Source organism: Amblyomma maculatum, chromosome 11, assembly GCF_055883805.1.
Source record: "Amblyomma maculatum isolate TAMU_Amacu chromosome 11, ASM5588380v1, whole genome shotgun sequence".
NCBI classification, from domain to species: domain Eukaryota; kingdom Metazoa; phylum Arthropoda; class Arachnida; order Ixodida; family Ixodidae; genus Amblyomma; species Amblyomma maculatum.
In genome coordinates this window covers 36,740,290-36,759,494 of record NC_139354.1, presented here as the reverse complement: position 1 = coordinate 36,759,494, position 19,205 = coordinate 36,740,290, and the positions used below count along the sequence as shown (strand labels likewise).

At 45.4% G+C, this 19,205-nt stretch overlaps 1 protein-coding gene across 1 annotated transcript; it reads right to left on the bottom strand.

Moving 5' to 3' along the window:
* Nucleotides 1–2,045: 2,045 nt before the first annotated feature.
* Nucleotides 2,046–17,765, bottom strand: LOC146173512 (uncharacterized). The gene is made up of 5 exons (XM_084585211.1): nucleotides 17,697–17,765; nucleotides 13,865–13,939; nucleotides 11,058–11,135; nucleotides 4,708–4,995; nucleotides 2,046–4,032 (listed from the first exon to the last, which is right to left on the bottom strand). Exons 1-5 carry the CDS (start codon nucleotides 17,763–17,765, stop codon nucleotides 2,449–2,451), a joined length of 2,094 nt encoding a protein of 697 aa, XP_084441337.1. The 3' UTR covers nucleotides 2,046–2,448.
* Nucleotides 17,766–19,205: the final 1,440 nt, after the last annotated feature.

The window sequence follows — 19,205 nt, the reverse complement described above, 5'->3', positions numbered from 1 at the left end:
TTCATTTGATGAACTAATGGCTACAGTTTTGGAATCAGGATTTAAATCGCACCACGACCGAGAAGTCAGGGAATCGTTCCTAGTTCGTAAATTTGAAGCTATTGTAATTAGTTCCATTGGACGACCTTGCAAATATCATTGGGGTCGTGACTGGTGTCTTTCTCTTAAACCACGTATACGTTCAAACATGTTCGTTTGATACGTGCGGTTTCATTTGTATTGATTGATGTACTAGTAATCCCTGAATAATTTTTTTCACTAGTGTGCATCATTCTCGTGCATTCCTTTTTTTTTTTGCGTGCTCTTTATCGCATTGTGCTATGCTTGCATTTCGCCGCATGCAGTTAGCCTTCACTGATTATTTTTTGAACGCCGGTGACCTGGAATCGAAATACTTAACCACATCTTGTTTACGCCATTTCACTTTCATTTTACTGCTTCGCCACGTGCCTTTTTGGGACTACATATTTTTTTATTATGTTATTTTAATACTCTGCCGATATTGCCAACCTATATATATATGACGCTGCTAAGCATTCGCGCTTTTTTCTGACGAAGGCTGGTCCCGCGGCCGAAACGTCATTAAATTTTTCCAAGTCTTATATTTATTGCGTGTATTTGTAACCCAGCCCAAGGAAGTTTTTTTCAATATGTAACGAACTTTCCATATAGAAGACTGTACTCTTGCTCTGCGTGCTTTTATTTAGTTAGGGGGATATATATATATATATATATATATATATATATATATATATATATATATATATATATATCCCCCTAACTAAATAAAAGCACGCAGAGCAAGAGTACTGTCTTCTACATGGAAAGTTCGTTACAAGAGTGTGAAGCAAGAATCTAAACGTTGAAAAACTGGGTCTGAAATTAGTTGCACTTTACCAATGAACAGCTTGAACAATAATTATCAAGGATGAGTTATTGAAACTTAATCCACATTGCCACTATTTTCAAGCCCAACATCTACAACATCACCGGTTACACAATATATTTTATTACAATTGCTACCTATCTATGAGTCTACACAAACAATATTACTACAGGTAAATAATGTCAGCGAATACATTTGTAAAATGTGTTTCCGGATAATTAGTCTCGTTCGATTTCCTAGCTTCTATACCCTGCCCTTGTCATCTTGTTTTCAAATGTTTTACCTGTACATTCTTTGATTGTAGGAGTACGTGGATATTAAACAGATGCATCAATGATTCCGTATGTATCGCAAAAATTGCTTCACAATGTGTTTCATTTATTTGTCCTTAAAAGACGCGATGACACCAGGTAAGGATTGAGGAAATAGGCTTATGTCAGTAAATACATGAAACATCAAAACAAAAGAGCGCGTAAAATTGGAAGCAAGAAACATTTCCAAATACCCAGTACCTGCAGAGAGTGCGTTGTTGGACGAGTCGGTCAATTATGGTAAATAAAGGCAGGTATTACGCACAAGGAGACACGGAAGAGTTCCCTTCTCGTCCACATCATTTTGTGCGCGGTACCCGCTTTTATTTACCCAGTAGCTGAAAATTGTTGCGTGAAACAAAGATGACATAAATACGCGTATAATCGACACAAAATATAGAGAGAACGCAGTTTTGATACATGACTAAGCCTGCAGAAACCATGACATAAAAACAAAACTTAATACAAATATCAAATACAAAATACAAATACAAATATCAACAACCATAGTTGCAGGTCAAGACCATGCTTTAACAGAATTCTTTTTCTGGCAGCAGCTCTTCGTATTTTTCTACAAATGAATCAACTTTGTATACGTTTTTTTTCTTCTGGCTATTGCTTGCAGCCGCAATACTGTCTTATTCGTATTACAAAAACATTGCGTAACAAATGGAATATATTAATGCAGACAATGATGCTATATCCTTGCAAGTGTGCAAGGAGAATACGCAGGTTTTGATAAAGACTTCATGCAAACAGTCTTGGTTTTCAGTTATCATTACTGTTAGTGACAATGCTTTTTTCGAAACCGAAAGTTCATCTCCAACAGTACGTAAAGTGGAGCATGTAATGCATTTAGTCACTCGTACAAGTTTTAATGTTACACGGATCTCTCATAGAGGCTAAGTTTGCCAAAACAATGATGCGAAAAATGAGCTCAACTTCAACAGGAGAGGTCATGGAGATAAAAAATGTACATTATTCAGATAATGCGTTGGCATGCAATATCAATTACAGTTCTTTATTTATTAAATATTCTTTTGAACGTTCCGAGAAATAATGTGCGCTAGACAATTAAAACAGCAAAAATGCGTGACGCACAATTCTTACGCGATATTTTGCATGGATTGAGCGAGTTTCGTATAAGCCAACGGAGCACTTTCTCTAATACACTTGACAAATGACGATATTCAAAGAGAAAATATGAGTAGCGTTAAAAAGTAGGAGTTTAGCAAAAGCCTTAAATGACGTTCACCTAAAGCACTCTATAATGGGCGACATTCGATGACCGCTGGTGCAGGAGAAAGCCCGGTGGAACTCGGGCAACTTAGCGACGCCAAAGTTGCAGCCCGCGTGTGCCGCGGAGTGGCTCAAGTCGTTGGGGCCTGGTGTCGCATTCACAGATCCGCAGAGGGGCAAGCACGCCCGCCTAAAGAATAGTGCGTCAGTCGCCCGAACACGCCCGGCGTCCTCTTTCCCAGCATTCGCTTCGAAATCTGTCTTGGTGTCTCTAGCGGCCTCTATCGCGTCCATCACGGAGAACGCGTCGTCGAGCTCTTCATCACTCAATCGACTGCCAGATATCTTGTAGCGGTCAGCGAGGCAGTGTGCGATATCCTGGTACGCGCGGACGGTCCTCTCGCTCCATGAATAATGTAGGTCATTTTGGTCAGGGATATTTTCGTACCGGGCGTTGGCCATCCGCGCTACTCTTCGCAAAACCATAGTGGTCACCGTTGCAATATTGATGTAGTCCTCGGTGACTGACGTGTAGTAGATTGGTTCAGTGCCCAAAAATTGCGGAAGCAGAATGTCTTTCCTGCTCTTGTCAACCAACACCACGGTGCCCATGAAGTTCTTGTATTTCTGCATGAATGACTCAGAAGATCTGGGGAAGCAGGCAGGGTGGCTTTCCAGCTGATAAACTTGCACATAGTTCTCGATGAAACTATTAGTCTCCAGTAGTCGCCTACGGCCGAAGCGACTGCACTCGAGTTCCAGCAAGCTCATAGCACTGCTAGGGAAGATGTCGATTGTGAAATTCTCGATCTTGCGGTGGCTTGCTTCCCTGTCCGTGAACCCCATCCAGCTATGAGACTTGAAAACGCGTCGCAGCATGGTCTTAAAACTGGTATAGTTCTTGAACCTCTCTATGACAGGCTTTTTGATGGAAAAGATCATAGACAGTGCGTGCAGCCACATCTCTTTGAATACCATGACCGCGGAGTTCAGACATGAAGTTTGAAGATTTGCATTGGTTCTAGACGCTGTTAGCTTGAAGTCGTAGGACAAGACGTGGGCAACCAAGAGAGCGACCAGGTACACTGACCTCGCAACGGACGTAGCATTAATGAGCGCTGACTCCAAGTCTGCGCAAACCAAGCCGAATTCTGGTGCCTTCACCACAGTGTTACTGCTGCCGCCATGCTCACCGAAGTGTGTAATCCAAATATGTGGAGTGAAGTGGCCACAGGAAAGGTCTTGGATTGTGTTTGGTGTGATGGGCACCCCGTTCGGGACCTTGCGCCCTTTCCACGCGTTGTCGATTTCTATAACTTCATAGATGACTGTGTCGTTTGGTGCACGCTCGCCAATGCTATAAATGACTCGCCGAAGGTACTCTGTCGTCTCCGTAGACGGGTCTTCTTTACCCATTTGTTTATAGAAGCTACGGCCTCTTTCGATGACGAAGTGTATTCCCTCAGAAACTGTCACGTAACGATTAATCTTCAAGAAGTTGTGGAAGTGGTTGACGAAAGACAAGTTGAAGCCCTGCGTGAACAGCTCCAACCAAGAGTTTTCTTCCAACCACTTCTCGAGTGGCACTTCCAGCTCCTGCATTAATAATGTAGTATGAGGACACACCGCTCTACTTCTGTTAAAGACTGCCCATATTCAAAATTTTGTAATTAGATTCACGGTGCAAATAGTCTGCAGAAAAAAAAACGTCAAAATATTTGAACTTGAAATACTAGTATGCTGACCATCTCATGCAGCTGAACCCTATTTCTGGTCACTTCCGACGTGATATTATCACTTACCAGAGTTCAGTGAAAAGTGGTTATTCAGCTCATTGCGCTATAACCAGATTATGTAAACTGTTAACACGATGTTTTTTTTTCATCACCTCCTCCACACTTCAACGACCTCTGTTTCTCTACCTCTAATTGTTTTCTAAACTATTGGCATCAAGGTATAATGGAGGTTACAAAGCAGTGAAATGCTAGCCTATCAGGTTCGCTTATACGTTCATACAATATTGCAGCGCGAAACGGAGAGAGGACGAAACACAAATAGAAAATGCACAAACAATAATCTGCCTCTTGTGCGTAATGGTCTGCTTCGCCTTTTATAGTGCGTGTTCGTTTCTTTGTGTTTAGTATCCTCCCTGCTATTTTCTGTAATCCTACATGACATTTATCAACTAAAGTGCAATTATGCTCTAGACACAGTACATGCATGACGTATGACAACTCCCATATGAGTAATCATAAAACAGCATGTACTCACAGTGACAACTTCGTGCACTGTCTTCTTGATGTCAACCGAATTTTCAAAGAACTTCAGGCAGGATACGTAGTACGCTCGCGCCGTCTCAAGTAAATGGTTGTTTGGGTCGCTTGACTTGACTCCAACCGACAGGAGGTGGTGCCGCTTCTCCACGAACATGCTGGCAGCGTCTAGCATAAAGGTTGAAGGATGGTCATCTCGGCGGAGCCAGTGTCCGCAAACGTGCGAGTAGAAGTCGTCGCATGGGTGCACCGTGTTGTCCGCATAGTCCAGGAGTCGCCGGTTTACCTGTACAGACATTAGCGGAAATAAAACGCTTCTAGAGCTCAATTAACGCGCAGAGATATATCGCATGGGACGGCAAAGACCATAAGACTCGTTACGTTCGCGTACGGTGTTTTCGACGAGCTAGGCGCTTAACGCGAACCATGTGGATGTGACAGTCACTCACGCCCGCATCCCAGCGCATGGAACGTGGCCGTACAGTCACCTTGTGACCTTGGTTAAGCGGCGTGAGCGGATAGAAGGGTCTCGAGGGTTCGAGGGGATTCCAGCCGATACCTAAGTGGATTGATTATTTGAAAGCACGTTTGTTCTAAATTTCTGTGTTTAGAGACGCTGCGGTGAGGGAACGAGTGATGACAGTAGAGTGAGTCAGGATGATGAAGGATGAAGGGGCGTGGTATGAAACCCCTGGGAGAGAGACGCTTGCTTGACCGACCAGCTGGGCCTCAGGACCTGGCGCTATTCTGCAACTTTTGAAGTTAGGTTCTGTATTTAAGCGAGCGTCGCGTTTTAAAAGACGTTTTTTGCTCAGCTTCAAGAAAGGGAGCAGGCAGGCCCAGGCAGAGGAGACGCCGTGATGTATATTGAAATGCAGGATGTGTGTGGAATCGCTATTATTGTTCTTTTTATTCCTCTATCTTCGGTCGACGTTATTAAAACAGCGAACTCAGCGCCGTATCAAGGTGAAAGCAAACCTCCCTGGTTCGAGAGCTGCACCAGGTCACACTGATTTCTCCCTTCAAGACTCTAAAGCATAAATAACACTAGAAAACATGTCTGAATTGCTCTGTAATGTATAGGTATGCAGATGATTACGTAATTTTCATGGGTCCAACATCCTTCTTAAAATTTATGGGACTGATGGTGCAAAGGTATATCACGGCAACAGCTCAGGCTGTATCGTAGCGATGAAACTGTTCTCTGTTACAACTTTCAGAACTGTAAGATGTCAAAGCGAACACACTAGCTGCATCGTCAAGGCTGATAGACTTGCCGGCCCCGATCCGCTAACAGCTTTTTATCGCTAAGCTCCCGGTTGCCTCACATGGTAAGGAAAAAAAAATCCCACAGTATAGTGCCGCCTTGATGTTGTTGTTACGCCATAGCTGTCATTATTTTGTAGACGTTTTATTTAATTATTGCCGTGACTAAGAAAAGTTGGTAGTCATTCATAGTAAACAGCGAAAAACGATCCGTATGTACGATTTTAAATGCCTTCTGTATTGGCCATACGACGCAGACCATTGCATAAGTGACACGTCTGCAACGCCAGATGACAAAGAAACCGAATATTTATGCGGAAGTGATGTTAATTTACCTAACTACGCGACTGTACCACGTCGAGGCGGTTGGCGGTTTTTCATCATCGTTCAGTATAAGGAGTTGCACTTTTGGTTTTATTTTACTTTTGTTGTTTTTCCCAGCAAGGAAGTATAAGATGAACATTTCTGTGCATAAAAATCTAGTTGTCAGTAAAGCTTTGTCATGCGTTTTCTTCTTGTGTCCGGTCGTTTTCAGCTGGTTATTGTCAGTCTCACTTTGAAACCTGCACTTATGAAAGATTATTTTATATATAGCTGCCGACACTAGAGGTGCAAAAGCAAGATATAGGCTTTGAAGATATCAAATTCAATAGGGGAGGCCGTTCAATGTCAAGGCCCAAGCATTATTACAGTAGCAGTTCACTAATCTTGACATTAAAGGGCGAATAAAAATATGTTTTAAATTTCAGCTGCCAACAACAAACGTTCCTAGTCACTATGTCGACATATGTTTGGCAGAAAAATAGAATGAAATTTTGCCCATTAATTTTCGTTACACATTTCAAAGCAACTATGCGAATGACGAAAATAATCGCGTCCCATTGCTGTCTCCGACAAGAATCATGTTGCCATCATAGTTAACTGTTGAGAGAAAGGCGATTGGAAGATATAACAGCAGTTTTTCGTCGGTGTTTCTTGCGCTACAAGATATCTTGTCAATGCTTATTGTAGTATTATATTTTAAAATATATTTAATACTTATTTTAAATATTTTAAACGCCAGCAAGCAGGCTAGAGCTAAGAATTATGGACGCGCTTACCTCTTCACAAGCAGCAGTTGAGCAAGCGTAGTCTGCATGGACCGCATGGAATGTGTGCCACAGGGTGAACACGACCAACGCCCCTGCCACAGAGCACACGGCAGCTACAACCAGCGCCGCCTTCCACCAAAAGGGGCTGCGGCTGGATGCAACTGCGGATTCGGGGCATTTCTGTTGCATGCTAATCTCATCGACATGCTGCAGGCTCGCGCATATTACTCTTCTAAAGACAAAAGAAGGCGGTGGTTCTGTTTTCTTTGTGTTTTTCATTTTTTTCTCGCCGCTGTGTGCTGAGTGCGCAACACGAATCCTCGAGACCTTGCTGACCTGTACTGCTTGAGCACAAGAACCGCTGCCTACACTCGACCGTAGCCGCTTCACAATAGGATGCAAATTAATGAAAAATAAAACGGTAGCCACTGTGGACAATGGTATGCAGCGTATGTGTTGCTCCAATGAACAGTACACTAAATTCATTTTTGATATGTAGCTACATCAGACAAGAGAGAGGCATTAGAATGTTTTAGTTCATATTTTGGCCTCGTGGTTAGTTTTTTATTGAGTCAGACAGAAAACATAAAGTAGTCCAGAAAACAGAGGACTACTTTTTGTAGCGGAAGAATTGTTTGTGGCATTTACTGGAGACGTAAGTTGTATATGACTAAATGGTAACCGTAAGCTGTTACGTTTATGCATGCGGATGAAAAGCCGTCTGCACTTTTTCATCATCATCATCATTAGCAACAGCAGCAGCCAGATTATACCCACTGCAGGGGGAAGGCATCTTTCATATTACTCCGACTAACCCGGTCCTGAGCTAGCTGCATCCGCTTGACTCCTGCCAACTTAGCCTCATTCGCCCACCTAACTTTCTGCCTCCCCCTGTTACGCTTTCCTTCACTTGGAATCTAATTTAATTGTTATACTTCGCGACCATCGGTTATCCTCTCCTCGCGCTACATGACCTGCCAAAGCCCATTTCTCGTTTTCCGCAATAAGGTACGTGATCAATTCGAATTATTTCTCTGATCCACTCTGAGCGCTTCCTACCTCAGACATCCTTCCGGATCTGCGGTTACAACCTATCCTAAGTATACACATTCGCCTACCAGTTGTAGTGTTCCGCTACCTATTCTAAACTGCTGTTCTTTCCGTAGACGGTTGACCTTAGTTGACCTTTGTTTTCTGTATATGAATTGTGTGTCTACCTTTCTGCTTTTCCTGTCTAGGTCATCAATCATTCTTCCTAAATCACCTCGAATCACATAGCAAGGGAATGTCATCAGCTAACTGCAGATTACTGGTGTATTCTGCATCACCACTTATCACTAACTGCTCCCATTATAAGTCCCTGAATAATTCAACTAAACAAGCTGTGAACAGTAATGAGAAGATCGTGTCTTTTTGTCTAACGCCTTTTCTTATGAAAATTTTATTGCTTCTTTTATGCAGAATTATGTGTGTTGTACAGGCAATGTAGATATCATCCAGTACTTTCGGATATGGCTCACCTACGCCCTGATTTCGCAATGTCTTCGTGACTGCTGAAATTTCGACTGAGTCAAATGCTATTTCGTAGTCAATGAATGCCATTTATAGGACTTGGTTATTTTCCGAGCATTTTTATGTCATTTCAATGATGGTACGGATCTGAAGAGACTATAGCATCCTTTCAAAAACCGGCTTCATTATTTGGTCGACAGTAGTTTGAGGTTCCCTGATTTTATTAGCGATTACCTCGATAATACTTTGTACATTACTGATAGTAAGCTAACTGATCTATAATTTTTAAAGTCGTCCTTTGCGTTACCTTTCTTATGAATTCAAATAATATTTGCGTTCTTCCATGATCGCGGTACCGTCGATGTCACCAGGCATTGCGTATACAGGGTGGCCATTTTTTTTTTTAGGATGATATCCACCCGTCCGTCAATAAATCTATAGTTAGCGAGCTGCTTTCCCCTTTTTATAGCTCCCAAAGTTGCTTATCCTCGTCTTTAGTTAGTACTGGAGCGGCTGATTGTTCTTCACAACTGCTAATCTCATTATTCTCTTGACTACTTTGGCTACTGTACAAGTCAGTTTAGAACGTCGGCTAGTACTTTTACTATCTTGTTCATATTAGTGATGACATTGCCCGCGTTGTCCCTTAGCGCATACATCTGATTTTTGCCTATAGATAATTTACTCTTCACCGTCGCTTTAAGGCAGTCACGGTTCTTAAGAGGAAGCTCGTTTTTGTTTTTCATTTTATGCTTTCTTATGTCGGACATTTTGCACCTAGTCATTAACTTTGGTAGCTCTGCCAGTTCTAACCTCTCTGCTGGGTTCGAGACTTTCATGCATTGGCGTCTCTGAATGAAATGTTTCGTCTGCTTGGATTATTTACCGATATTCTCTCTAACTACCCTACTGAATACTTCTGCCGCGCACTCATTGAGGATATCTCTGAAGGTATTGTGCATTGCTTTTGCACTGAGGTCGTCTTCCTTGATTAAGGAAGACGACCTCAGTGCAGCGAGATCCTCAATTATTCTATCTTTCCCCTCACTGCTAATTCGCTGATGAGTCCCGGCAGATGTCGAAGACTAGGCAAGTCAATTTCGCGAGAGCTCGGCTGGTGTCATTGGGAAGGCGAACCCTAGCTGCGATGAGGAAACTGCAAGCCATACTGCTCGCCGTTACTGCTCGTACAGAGACGTTGACACTCATAGAGAATTGGCATGGTCCTCAAACATAACTCACACACTCAGCGATCTGACTGCGATATCTGACGGACCGTGCGCACATGCAGGTGGGCGGGAACGTTCTAGATTGTTGAGATGATTTTGCGGCTGCAAGCTGAAAGACTCTCGGTAGGGCCGAATCGGCGAACCCATGCCAAGAGCACGTTTCCAAGAAATGGGCTGTGGAAGCGGAAACTGCATCCGCTGACGGCGCGGAGGCTAGCAATACAAAGAGGTCTCTACGGGCATCACTGCAATACCCGAAGCCAGCGCACTCGCTGCGACAAAGGGAAAATGTCGCGCACCGGAGGTAATGCAAATAACGGCTCTGTAGCACCCACAGCCAGCGAAATCGTTGAAGTATTGTTTAAAGTCGCGCATGTGAGATCATACATACAGCTGCTATGTCCGAATCGCCTTAGAATGCCTTAGCCTGTGAGATCGCTGAAAGGGGAGGCGTTCTCCGAGCGTAAGACCATGCACACAGCTCGCCGGCAGCGTCGGCTGCCTATGTAGCTCGAGCTGATGACAGAAAAACGGTAGAAGCGTGAGTTCGCTCATAGGCGGTTCTAACGCGATGAGGTCTTCGTAACCGGAGGCACAACATTCCAAATCGGCGAGCTCGCCGGATGTCAACACTGCCGACAGCCAAGCCGAATCTTGCGAGAGGTGTCGTGCAAATAACCCGGCCCGTCTAAATACGCCAGCCCGCGTGATTCCTGTACACGGAGCTCCTCAAAACGCCTGGTGCAAAAAGGGGCGAAGCCTGCTACGCTGATTTACGACCTACAGGGCAGCGGCGCAGCCCTCGGAGAGCAGCGCTCTGTGGTGGCGGACTGGTGGTGGCCAGCGGACTTCGCCCCATCATCCTTCCCGTGACAGCAGTGGCGGGGATTTCTGCAGCACGAGGATGTTACATCATCCATCTTCGCTGTGACAGTGCGCCAAAGGCAGAGCCTACCAGCCCCTGGTCCTGAATCCTGTCCTGCGCCATGGACCTGCTTGAGAGGCCAGCCGTGCGACTCCAAAGGGGAAATGGCGTGCGGGTGAAGGTCGCGATTGAGGGAGGGTTCGGGAAATCAACACCGTAATATGATCTAAAGGCGCTTCTAAGCTCTGAAGAGCTCAACCTCTCTGATGAAGGCAAGGCGTTTGTGGCAGCTACAAAATGGACCTCAGCAGACTCTCCCAACAGATATCGTTTTCTACCAAGCCTCTTAAGCGCTATAAGATTCCGGCTCTGTAAGGTGTCGTACCCCCAACAAGAGGTGTTTCCGCATCACATGCTCGATGATGTTGACTGACGTGCTGTCCTGGAACCAGTACACGGTCTTCTGGGCCAAATGGAGATGCATGAAGATCAGAGGATGATCAACTTGACGCATCCCATGCTGCGACCTCGAATACCAAGGGACATACTATTCGTGATCGGCGGCTGGAGCATTCCCCTTCCCGGAGGGGAGCATTCAACATTTCCCTCTGCCGCACGACGCGGCAAACATCCCCTCTCTCTATCACAGGGAGCTCTCACCCTTCGCCACTTGGCGTCCTTCCCCTGGAGCTGGTGTGGAGATGACGGGGTAAGAAGAAATGGCATAGTACGCTGGGTAGCCCCTCCTCCCCCTCCCATCGCGACGGGCAGCGCAGAGACTACGACGCCACGCCAGATCGCACGGATGCTGCTGCCTGATCCTGCGCCGTCTTGGCCCGAGCTAGAGGCGAGGCGTTTGGCTCTGAGAGCAGACCTCGATCCCCGTTGAACGCACACAGTTACACGCAAGCTTATATCCTCATAGCGCTCCTCCTTGATTTGAGTACGCTGATACTTGTGGAAAGAGGTGCTGTTACTTTCGAAAATGCCTTGCCGTGGTGACAAATGTGACTCAGGGGACCCCGAGTGCTTCGGCGCTCGTTCTGGTGGTGGCACTGAGAGGGGCGAACCATTTGGCACTGCAGGCAGAGAGCGACATGTCAGAGACGATATATTCTTACAGTGTAAGGTGGAAAATGTCAAAACACTTAAGCCACTTGCTACATACATTCCTATTTTTACTTTATAATCTTGGTTGTTTGCTTGTAGGGCTTAACGTCCCAAAGCGACTCAAGCTATGAGAGACGCCGTAGTGGAGGACTCCGGAAGTTGCGACAACCTAGGGTTCTTTAACGTGCACTGACATCACAGTCATGCTCTTCGCCTCCATCGAATAGCGGCCGCCGAGGCCGGGATTCGATCCCGCATAACGGTAGTCGAGCGCCGTAACTACTGCGCTACACCAGAGGATTTTTCTTTCCTATTGTTACAATATTATGAGGCGAATCTACAGTCTTTGCCGAAAGTATACAGCCATGGCGTTCTGTTCTAAGCACAGTAGCGAGGCTCGTAAAGCAACTCTAGCGCTCGAAATCTTGTACTTGAGAAATCTCGCCCTCTTTCTCCTCTAGCTCACATTCATATTCCAGTATTGCTGCCAGCAGCCGCGTTACAGTGCTTAGAAGTGAACCTCTTGGGCCGTATACTTCTGACAAAGACTGTACATATATGCTTTAAAGGGGCAAGAATTACACTGCATTAATTCCATGCTGCCATGGGCTGTTCATTCTTTCTCATTATAGGCGATCAGCTTGTCGGACTTGATTTCTCAGCACTATCGTAAAGACAATGCAAAAATTTCCCCTTTTTGGCACCATGTATAACGTTAAACTGATAGATAACATTTTCTTGTTTGAATATTACGGTTGACATGCAGAACAATGCATATCAAATTCAGTTAAAGTATGGCAGCTGGAGGTGTACCGGCCTATTTAAAGGCGAGAACTTAAAGTGTCAATCAGCGGAAAATCCAGCATTGCCACATCGGCGTCCTGCTTTCTGTCGCGAAAATCCCGAGTAGACGACATGGTGATGACGCCAAAGCCACATTACATGGAACGGTACTTTCCAACACCGGAGATGGTTCGTGAAACGAAAGGGATTCAAACATAATATATGGTCAAAAAAAAAATAAAAAGTACTGCAGAATCTGCATTGGAGTAATGCGAAAGCACGGATGCTGCTATTGGTTGCTTCTGGTTGCTTCTAGGTGCTTTTATTTACATCTATTTACTTTTCATTGCTTCTATTTGCTCCTAATTGCTTCTTTGGTACATTCATAATGCGCGTAAGTCTCTTCCTATGCCCTTTTTATCTCTACTTCCGGTTGCGTGACGTCACATTCTTGACGTCATTTTCGCCTTTACTTGTACATTTTTTTCTAATGAATTACATAATTATCGTATTCACCTAAGAACACATTACGTCACCTTCTATTGATTGACACCACTCATTAACCTCTATCACTTCTCAATTACTCACAACTGCTGCGGACATGATTTTGCGGACATGCTCTGCGGACGCGGTCTGCGGACACAAATCTGTGAGCATAGCGAAGTAATGCCTTCGCATTAATAAACGTGCCTGCATGTTTCACAGTATTACGTTTCCTGCTCCTCTCCCTCGATTGCCTCTAACCCTCACACCCGCCGCTCTTCAGCCCACTCCCTTGTTGCAATGAAAGTGAACATTCCTGCCAACCAAATTCACTTTGATCTTGGCTATTTAAACATAGGTTTCGGCTGGCCACTCTAATTGGAACTTATGCAATATATGATTCCCATACCTCACATAGGAAGCATTTAGTATAACTGCAACAACAGGCTGAAGCATGTACTGTACCTCTTGGCTGGTAACAGACATAGGTAATCGCATGGCGCGTGAAGGGTATGGAAATTTTAACAAACAGCGCTTTTATTAACCAGTTCGAGGTATTGATCGGGCTGCCAGGCTGTTGGAAATATCTTTTAGGGCAGACTTCCACCCGACTCATTTGTTACCTCCAAATACTATTATTCAGAACACTGCCTGTGCATCTTGGGAGTTATCCTGACTGGTCAACACATGTTCAACGACACAATCGCAGTGTCTAGGATATTTTATTCTACAGCCGCACTCAAGAGATACTGCACAGTTGCTAAGGCTAAGTTCATGAAAGGTTCATGCTTCTGAAAATTTGTGACAGCAGCTTACCATCGATATGTTGGCCGGCTTGTCCGTCACAAGACTCGTGGCAAACTTCCCTTGCCTGCCCGGTGTCTTCGATCTCTGCAGTAGAAGCGTACAAAAAGTAATAGAGTGAATTTATGCACGATATGTTGCGGGGCTAGTTGGTAGTTATCAAGCATTGTGAAAAGTTGAAAGCTGAGCGCTGTTGTGTGTGTATGTCTCGTCCTTTTGTCCTCGTCTGCCAGTGCTGCGACGCCATAATGTAATAGCGAATGTTTGAGTACTTTCTCGCGCTAACAATTTACCGAATACGACAGTGTAAGGCACACTTTATATCGCTGGCCAATGTTTGACATGAAGAGCGAAGTTTCATGAACTGAGTAGCCGCTTTCCAAGACTCCTCTGTTTTGGCTAATGCGAATCAAGATATATTGCGACGGTCCACTGTCTGTTGCCTGTTACCGAAAGATTCACGCGGCGTCAGGAAATAATTTAGAAAACCATTTCAGCCAAGGCAATGACAGCCAACGTATTTAAATAAGGATATTAATTTTGTAGTGACTACCACCCTACAGAAGGTCCGGAATTCGTTCCGAAAAAGCATAAAGGCGCTCCTTGAACTGCAAATACCAAGCTTTCATTCAGTTATCCAGCTGAGTAATGAAAACGACTCATTCTTTTCTAGGCATCTTTGACACCTGGTATCATTTCCTTTCAAAGCTCATTATCATACACCAGAAACACGCTTTATAAATTTCAATTCTTAGGTTCCTGTGGTCCTAAGAATCCTGTGGTCGCATCCATGTATGACACTAGCTTCGACGCGCAGATGACCGCTTTTTTGCTCACGGAGCTTGCTACATAATGCATTCAAATATGTAAGATGTCTGTCAGATACTCTAAAAGCTTAAAAAGAAAAACCTTTCCTCTGCATCTGTTTCCAGGGTTACATAAGAACACTCTGATTGGTATGGATGCTGTTAAACGTGGGCGAGAGGTAGGCTAGAGATAGTGACAAATGACTGGCAGCCAATAATGACTAAGTGACCTCCGCCCACGAAATGTTTCTTGGCATAAATCCATTAAAATCCCAGTCTAAGAGTATCGGCGTGGAGTTTCGGCATGGGAGTTGTGAGCGAAAACTCCCGGGTTTGGACCTGGCGGGTGGTAGAAGGTGGCATACAGCGATGCACTGATTGGCCATCGGATTACGTGACGTCACGAGACCATATGAAATCATCGAGATGGCGGGAACTGCGAACTCAGGCGTCACCTTTGAGCGGATAGGGTTAGATCAGAACTCAACCTTCCAGGACCTTTTGATGAGGAGTTATCACACCCTGTCTGAACGCCAAGTATCTATCTTCGAACGGCGTGGGTAAAGAAATACATTATATAATTATGGTGGGTGGCCTTTCACCTAACATTGTATCTTGGTAATCTATGCTGGTGGGCATATTTGGCTAAAGTGAATCAATAATTAAGATAAGCCAATAGCAAAGCGCATATACGCGATTTAGCGACTCTGCCAAAGCAAGCGGCAAGCGGCTGAGATTACGCCTGCGGCAATATTTAAGCTGTTATTGGTTTACGTAGTCAGAATTCTGAAGGAAACCGGGAGCGACCCACGGTTTAGATGGTGAGAAAGTGAAAACATTTTAGAATCTACTCGTAGCAGCACCGGACGGCGACATGGGAATAGACAGTGGCGGCAAGTGTAAGGACAGTGCTGGTCCTCTTACCATCAGGCCTTGCTGTGCTCTTTTTAATGGAACTCGGCAGCCTGTTTCCATTTCGGAGAAGGCGTACGGGCGTTGTCTGAGTCGAGGCACGGTTCATGATAGTGTCGTGTAAAGACCTGTAAACAGGCGAAACCTTCTTCTTCTATCAGGGCACAGGGATGGTTGGTCACATCAAATATTTATTGATGATGACTGTAACTGCGGAAATGACGCAGGCAACAAAACATTTAGACGGGTGGTATCTTAAATTCGAAATGGTGAAATGAGCAACGGCGAAGGTATTCGCAATAAATATTGTGACAGTGATGAAGAAAAGGAAACAATTACATCAAGGAGCTAGAATACTGGTTTCACGTGTGGCCAATCCCCCCTCCCTCCCCCCCCCCCCCCCCCCCCATGTGGGTATGTGCCATTATCTTAGGGCACAACAACAATAACAATTATGGCCGAGAGTTTTTGTCAGACACACGTAGGCATCTACCGACATGCTATCTTTTAGTGTGTGCATGCGCGAAAATGCGCTAATTACTAGAAGCTAGAATAGGGAGGGGTGAAGAGCGCAGCGCGGTTCGCATAGGCCGTTTTAAAGCCGCCTGGGGAGAACCGACAGGGGGCGCGCGCACTTATGTAACAATCTGAAAACAAGGCTGTGCGGCGCCTTTCGGAACGATCACAGGCAGTATTGATTTCTGCGTCGTGTAACCCCAATTTTAGCTCTGCTTGACTGATGCGCACTCGTGGTAAAAGAGCAGTCGCATAAGTTTCTTCTTCAGCTTTCTTAAGGCAAAAAACCATTACCTGTGTAGCAGCGCCCTTTCTGGACGATGATAGTGGTGGAAAAAGAAGTGACATGGGCCGTGGGCGTTCAGGCTCCGAGGTAGGTGCACGCAAGCAGAAAAAAAAAATTAGAAGGGTTCAACGCTGCTGAACCGAACATGGAGCGAAAGCATTACCTGCGGGTGACTGGACGTTCTTCTTCTTCCTCTTCATCTTCATCGTCTTCGGCTTCGTCTTCTTAATCTTCCTCTTCTACTATCATTCTTGATTTCGGCTACCGACTACACGATGGGCCGAAAGCTGGCGTAGCATTCCTTTCGCAATAAAAGTAGCACCTTTGGTTCAGCCCAGATTTGACTAGTCCGGGCCCTGTTTCCAGATGGCGCTCTACCGCTGGTGACCTCTGGACGCGTGATCATTCGGTTCTTGCTGAAACGATTTAAAGCCATGGAGAAGCACCAGAACCCGCTCTCTACACAGAACGCGGAACAAAGCTCTCTGCTTATTCCGATGCCTCAGGACCCGCTAGAGCACTGCACAGACCATTAATATCTGCCCAGGCCCGCCTGCCTTTTACGGTGCCACAGAGCCAGACCCGGTTTCTCCGATACAAACCCGGGACCGGCTCGAGCCTGAGGAAACTGTGACCTAACCGGCCCGTCCCGGCCCGCCAAGTAGGCGGGCCCGGCATATAGGCCCCCAAAAACTCATGAGCAAGCAGTTGACTAATGAAGATGTTATTGTTAATTCTTATTTTCATGAAAAGAGGTTCACGTTTTTAAAACCGTTGCGCTAAACTCTAATTCCTAGTTCTGGTTGGGTTGGTTATTGTTTCTGCGGCCGCAGAAACCATAGTGGCTTGGATCCCACGGTCCTGCCTGCCTTTGGCGTTGAACGCAGAGCCAGGCCCTGCTTCTCCGATAAAATCCGAGATCGTCTAATGCGACGTTATCTAGATTGTTCTGAGCAGCCTTTAAATTGAGCGTTGATGAGTCCGACGGGCATTCTTTGTTCGACGATCGACGAGCACGTTTGTTGCTATCGCCGCCGCCGAGTTGCTTAGTTCTTTTGCGGGCGCAAGTCAGCCCAATAAAGTTTCTTCAGTGCAATCACAGACTCTTCATTTGTGTCATCGACCCTGGTCACCACCACGTGACAATATATAAGCCAGTGGCTCCACCACGAGCACTCTTCACTGCCTCCATGCTCTCCGGCAGTGATTGATAAAGCCCGCCATCGGCTATATGTCTGCCTGCAGAAGCTGCCACTCCTTTTGAATTGCGACCCAGAGCAGGACCGAAGTGGTGGAACTGAAGCATACACCTGGAAAACATTACCTTCATCATGCCCCAAACATTTTCGGCGGTGTTGAGATCGCGGCTGTGGCTTGCCCACTGCACATGCATGTTGTCCAAGAAGGATTGCGCCCCTCGAAGGCGCTCACCAAGCATGCAAAAGTCTCGTGACCACCCCATTTAGAGAATGTAAGCATTTCATAGAGAGTTTTGAAACCCATTCGCGGGGAGATTACCACAAGAGGGTGACTCTTGACGCGCAGAGTTCCTCGACTTGATGAGCGGCAAAGTGGAGTGCATCCACTTGCAGCTAAACAAGCACCCGAAGGACTTGCTTGAGGGCAGCAAGAAAAACACTGCGCGCGATTGTCGAGACTGTCCTATTGTGTGAAAGAAAAGACCTCACTCTCAGGGGTGACAAAGAAAGTCGCCTTACTCTTAAAGAACCAACGAAAAACGACGGTAACGTTAGGGCGTTTCTACGCAACCGATCAAATGCAGGGGACACCGTGTTGGCTGAACACATTCAAACTATAAACAACGCTCTGTACTCAAGTCCACTTATCCAAAATGAGATCATTGCATTTACTAGGAAAGTAACCTTGGACAAAATAGTCTAAGATGTGAACAAGTATTAGCAGAGGACACACCGGATATTTCTCCAACAGAACAATTTTCCTTGTGCGTGCGATACGTTGACCCCAGCACTTCGTCTATTCAAGTGTATTTCTTGCCCTTTGTAGCTGTGGGAGTTGTCAGTGCCGCTTAGCTCACACGCTGAAAAGTGAGCTTGTGAATCTTATCCTGCAGCCGGCGTACACGCGAGGCCAAGATTAACGACTGTGCGGCAGTGATGGGTGTGTCATTCGATGGCGCACAGGAGATCATTCGCAAGGAGTTCCCAAATGAGCTGTACATGCACTGTTCATCGCATTCCCTCAAGCTCTGCCTAAGCGACGCTTCGAAGATTAGGCATTCAACCTGCCTTCGGAATGATCAGGTAAGTTTGTGCTTTCTTCAGGGGATCGCCAAAAAGAACTGCGGTCCTGAAGAGGCATCTTGAAAGCGCCTCGAAATCCTTTTGCTACTTACAACCTTATTGTGAAACAAGATGGGTGGAACGCCACAAGGTGGTCTCAATGTTTAGTAAGCCGTTCCCCTAAATAGTCGCTGTACCAGCAGAGCTCATGGAAGCCTCCCGCGACGCAACAAGCGCTTCTACCGCGTCTGCTTTCCACCATTGAGTATGCTATTTAACTTCCTGATATGTCTAAAAGTGTCTCACACTTTCTTAAGCTTCACGCATCACTTGTCAGAGTATTTCCAGAGCATGTCTATTGACATGAACGTCGCGTTAGACTAGGCAGATCTCGTGATGAGGCTGAAATAAATGGCTAACTCTGAGGAAGAGTTTCACAAAATATTCTGTGTGTGAAAACACAGTGGATAATTTTGGCGCAAAGTCTGAAATGCAGCGAGAGGTTTGGATTCAAAATCATGGGGCTGATTACTCTTCCTCTTCGAATGAGGAATGATATATATAGGTGAGCG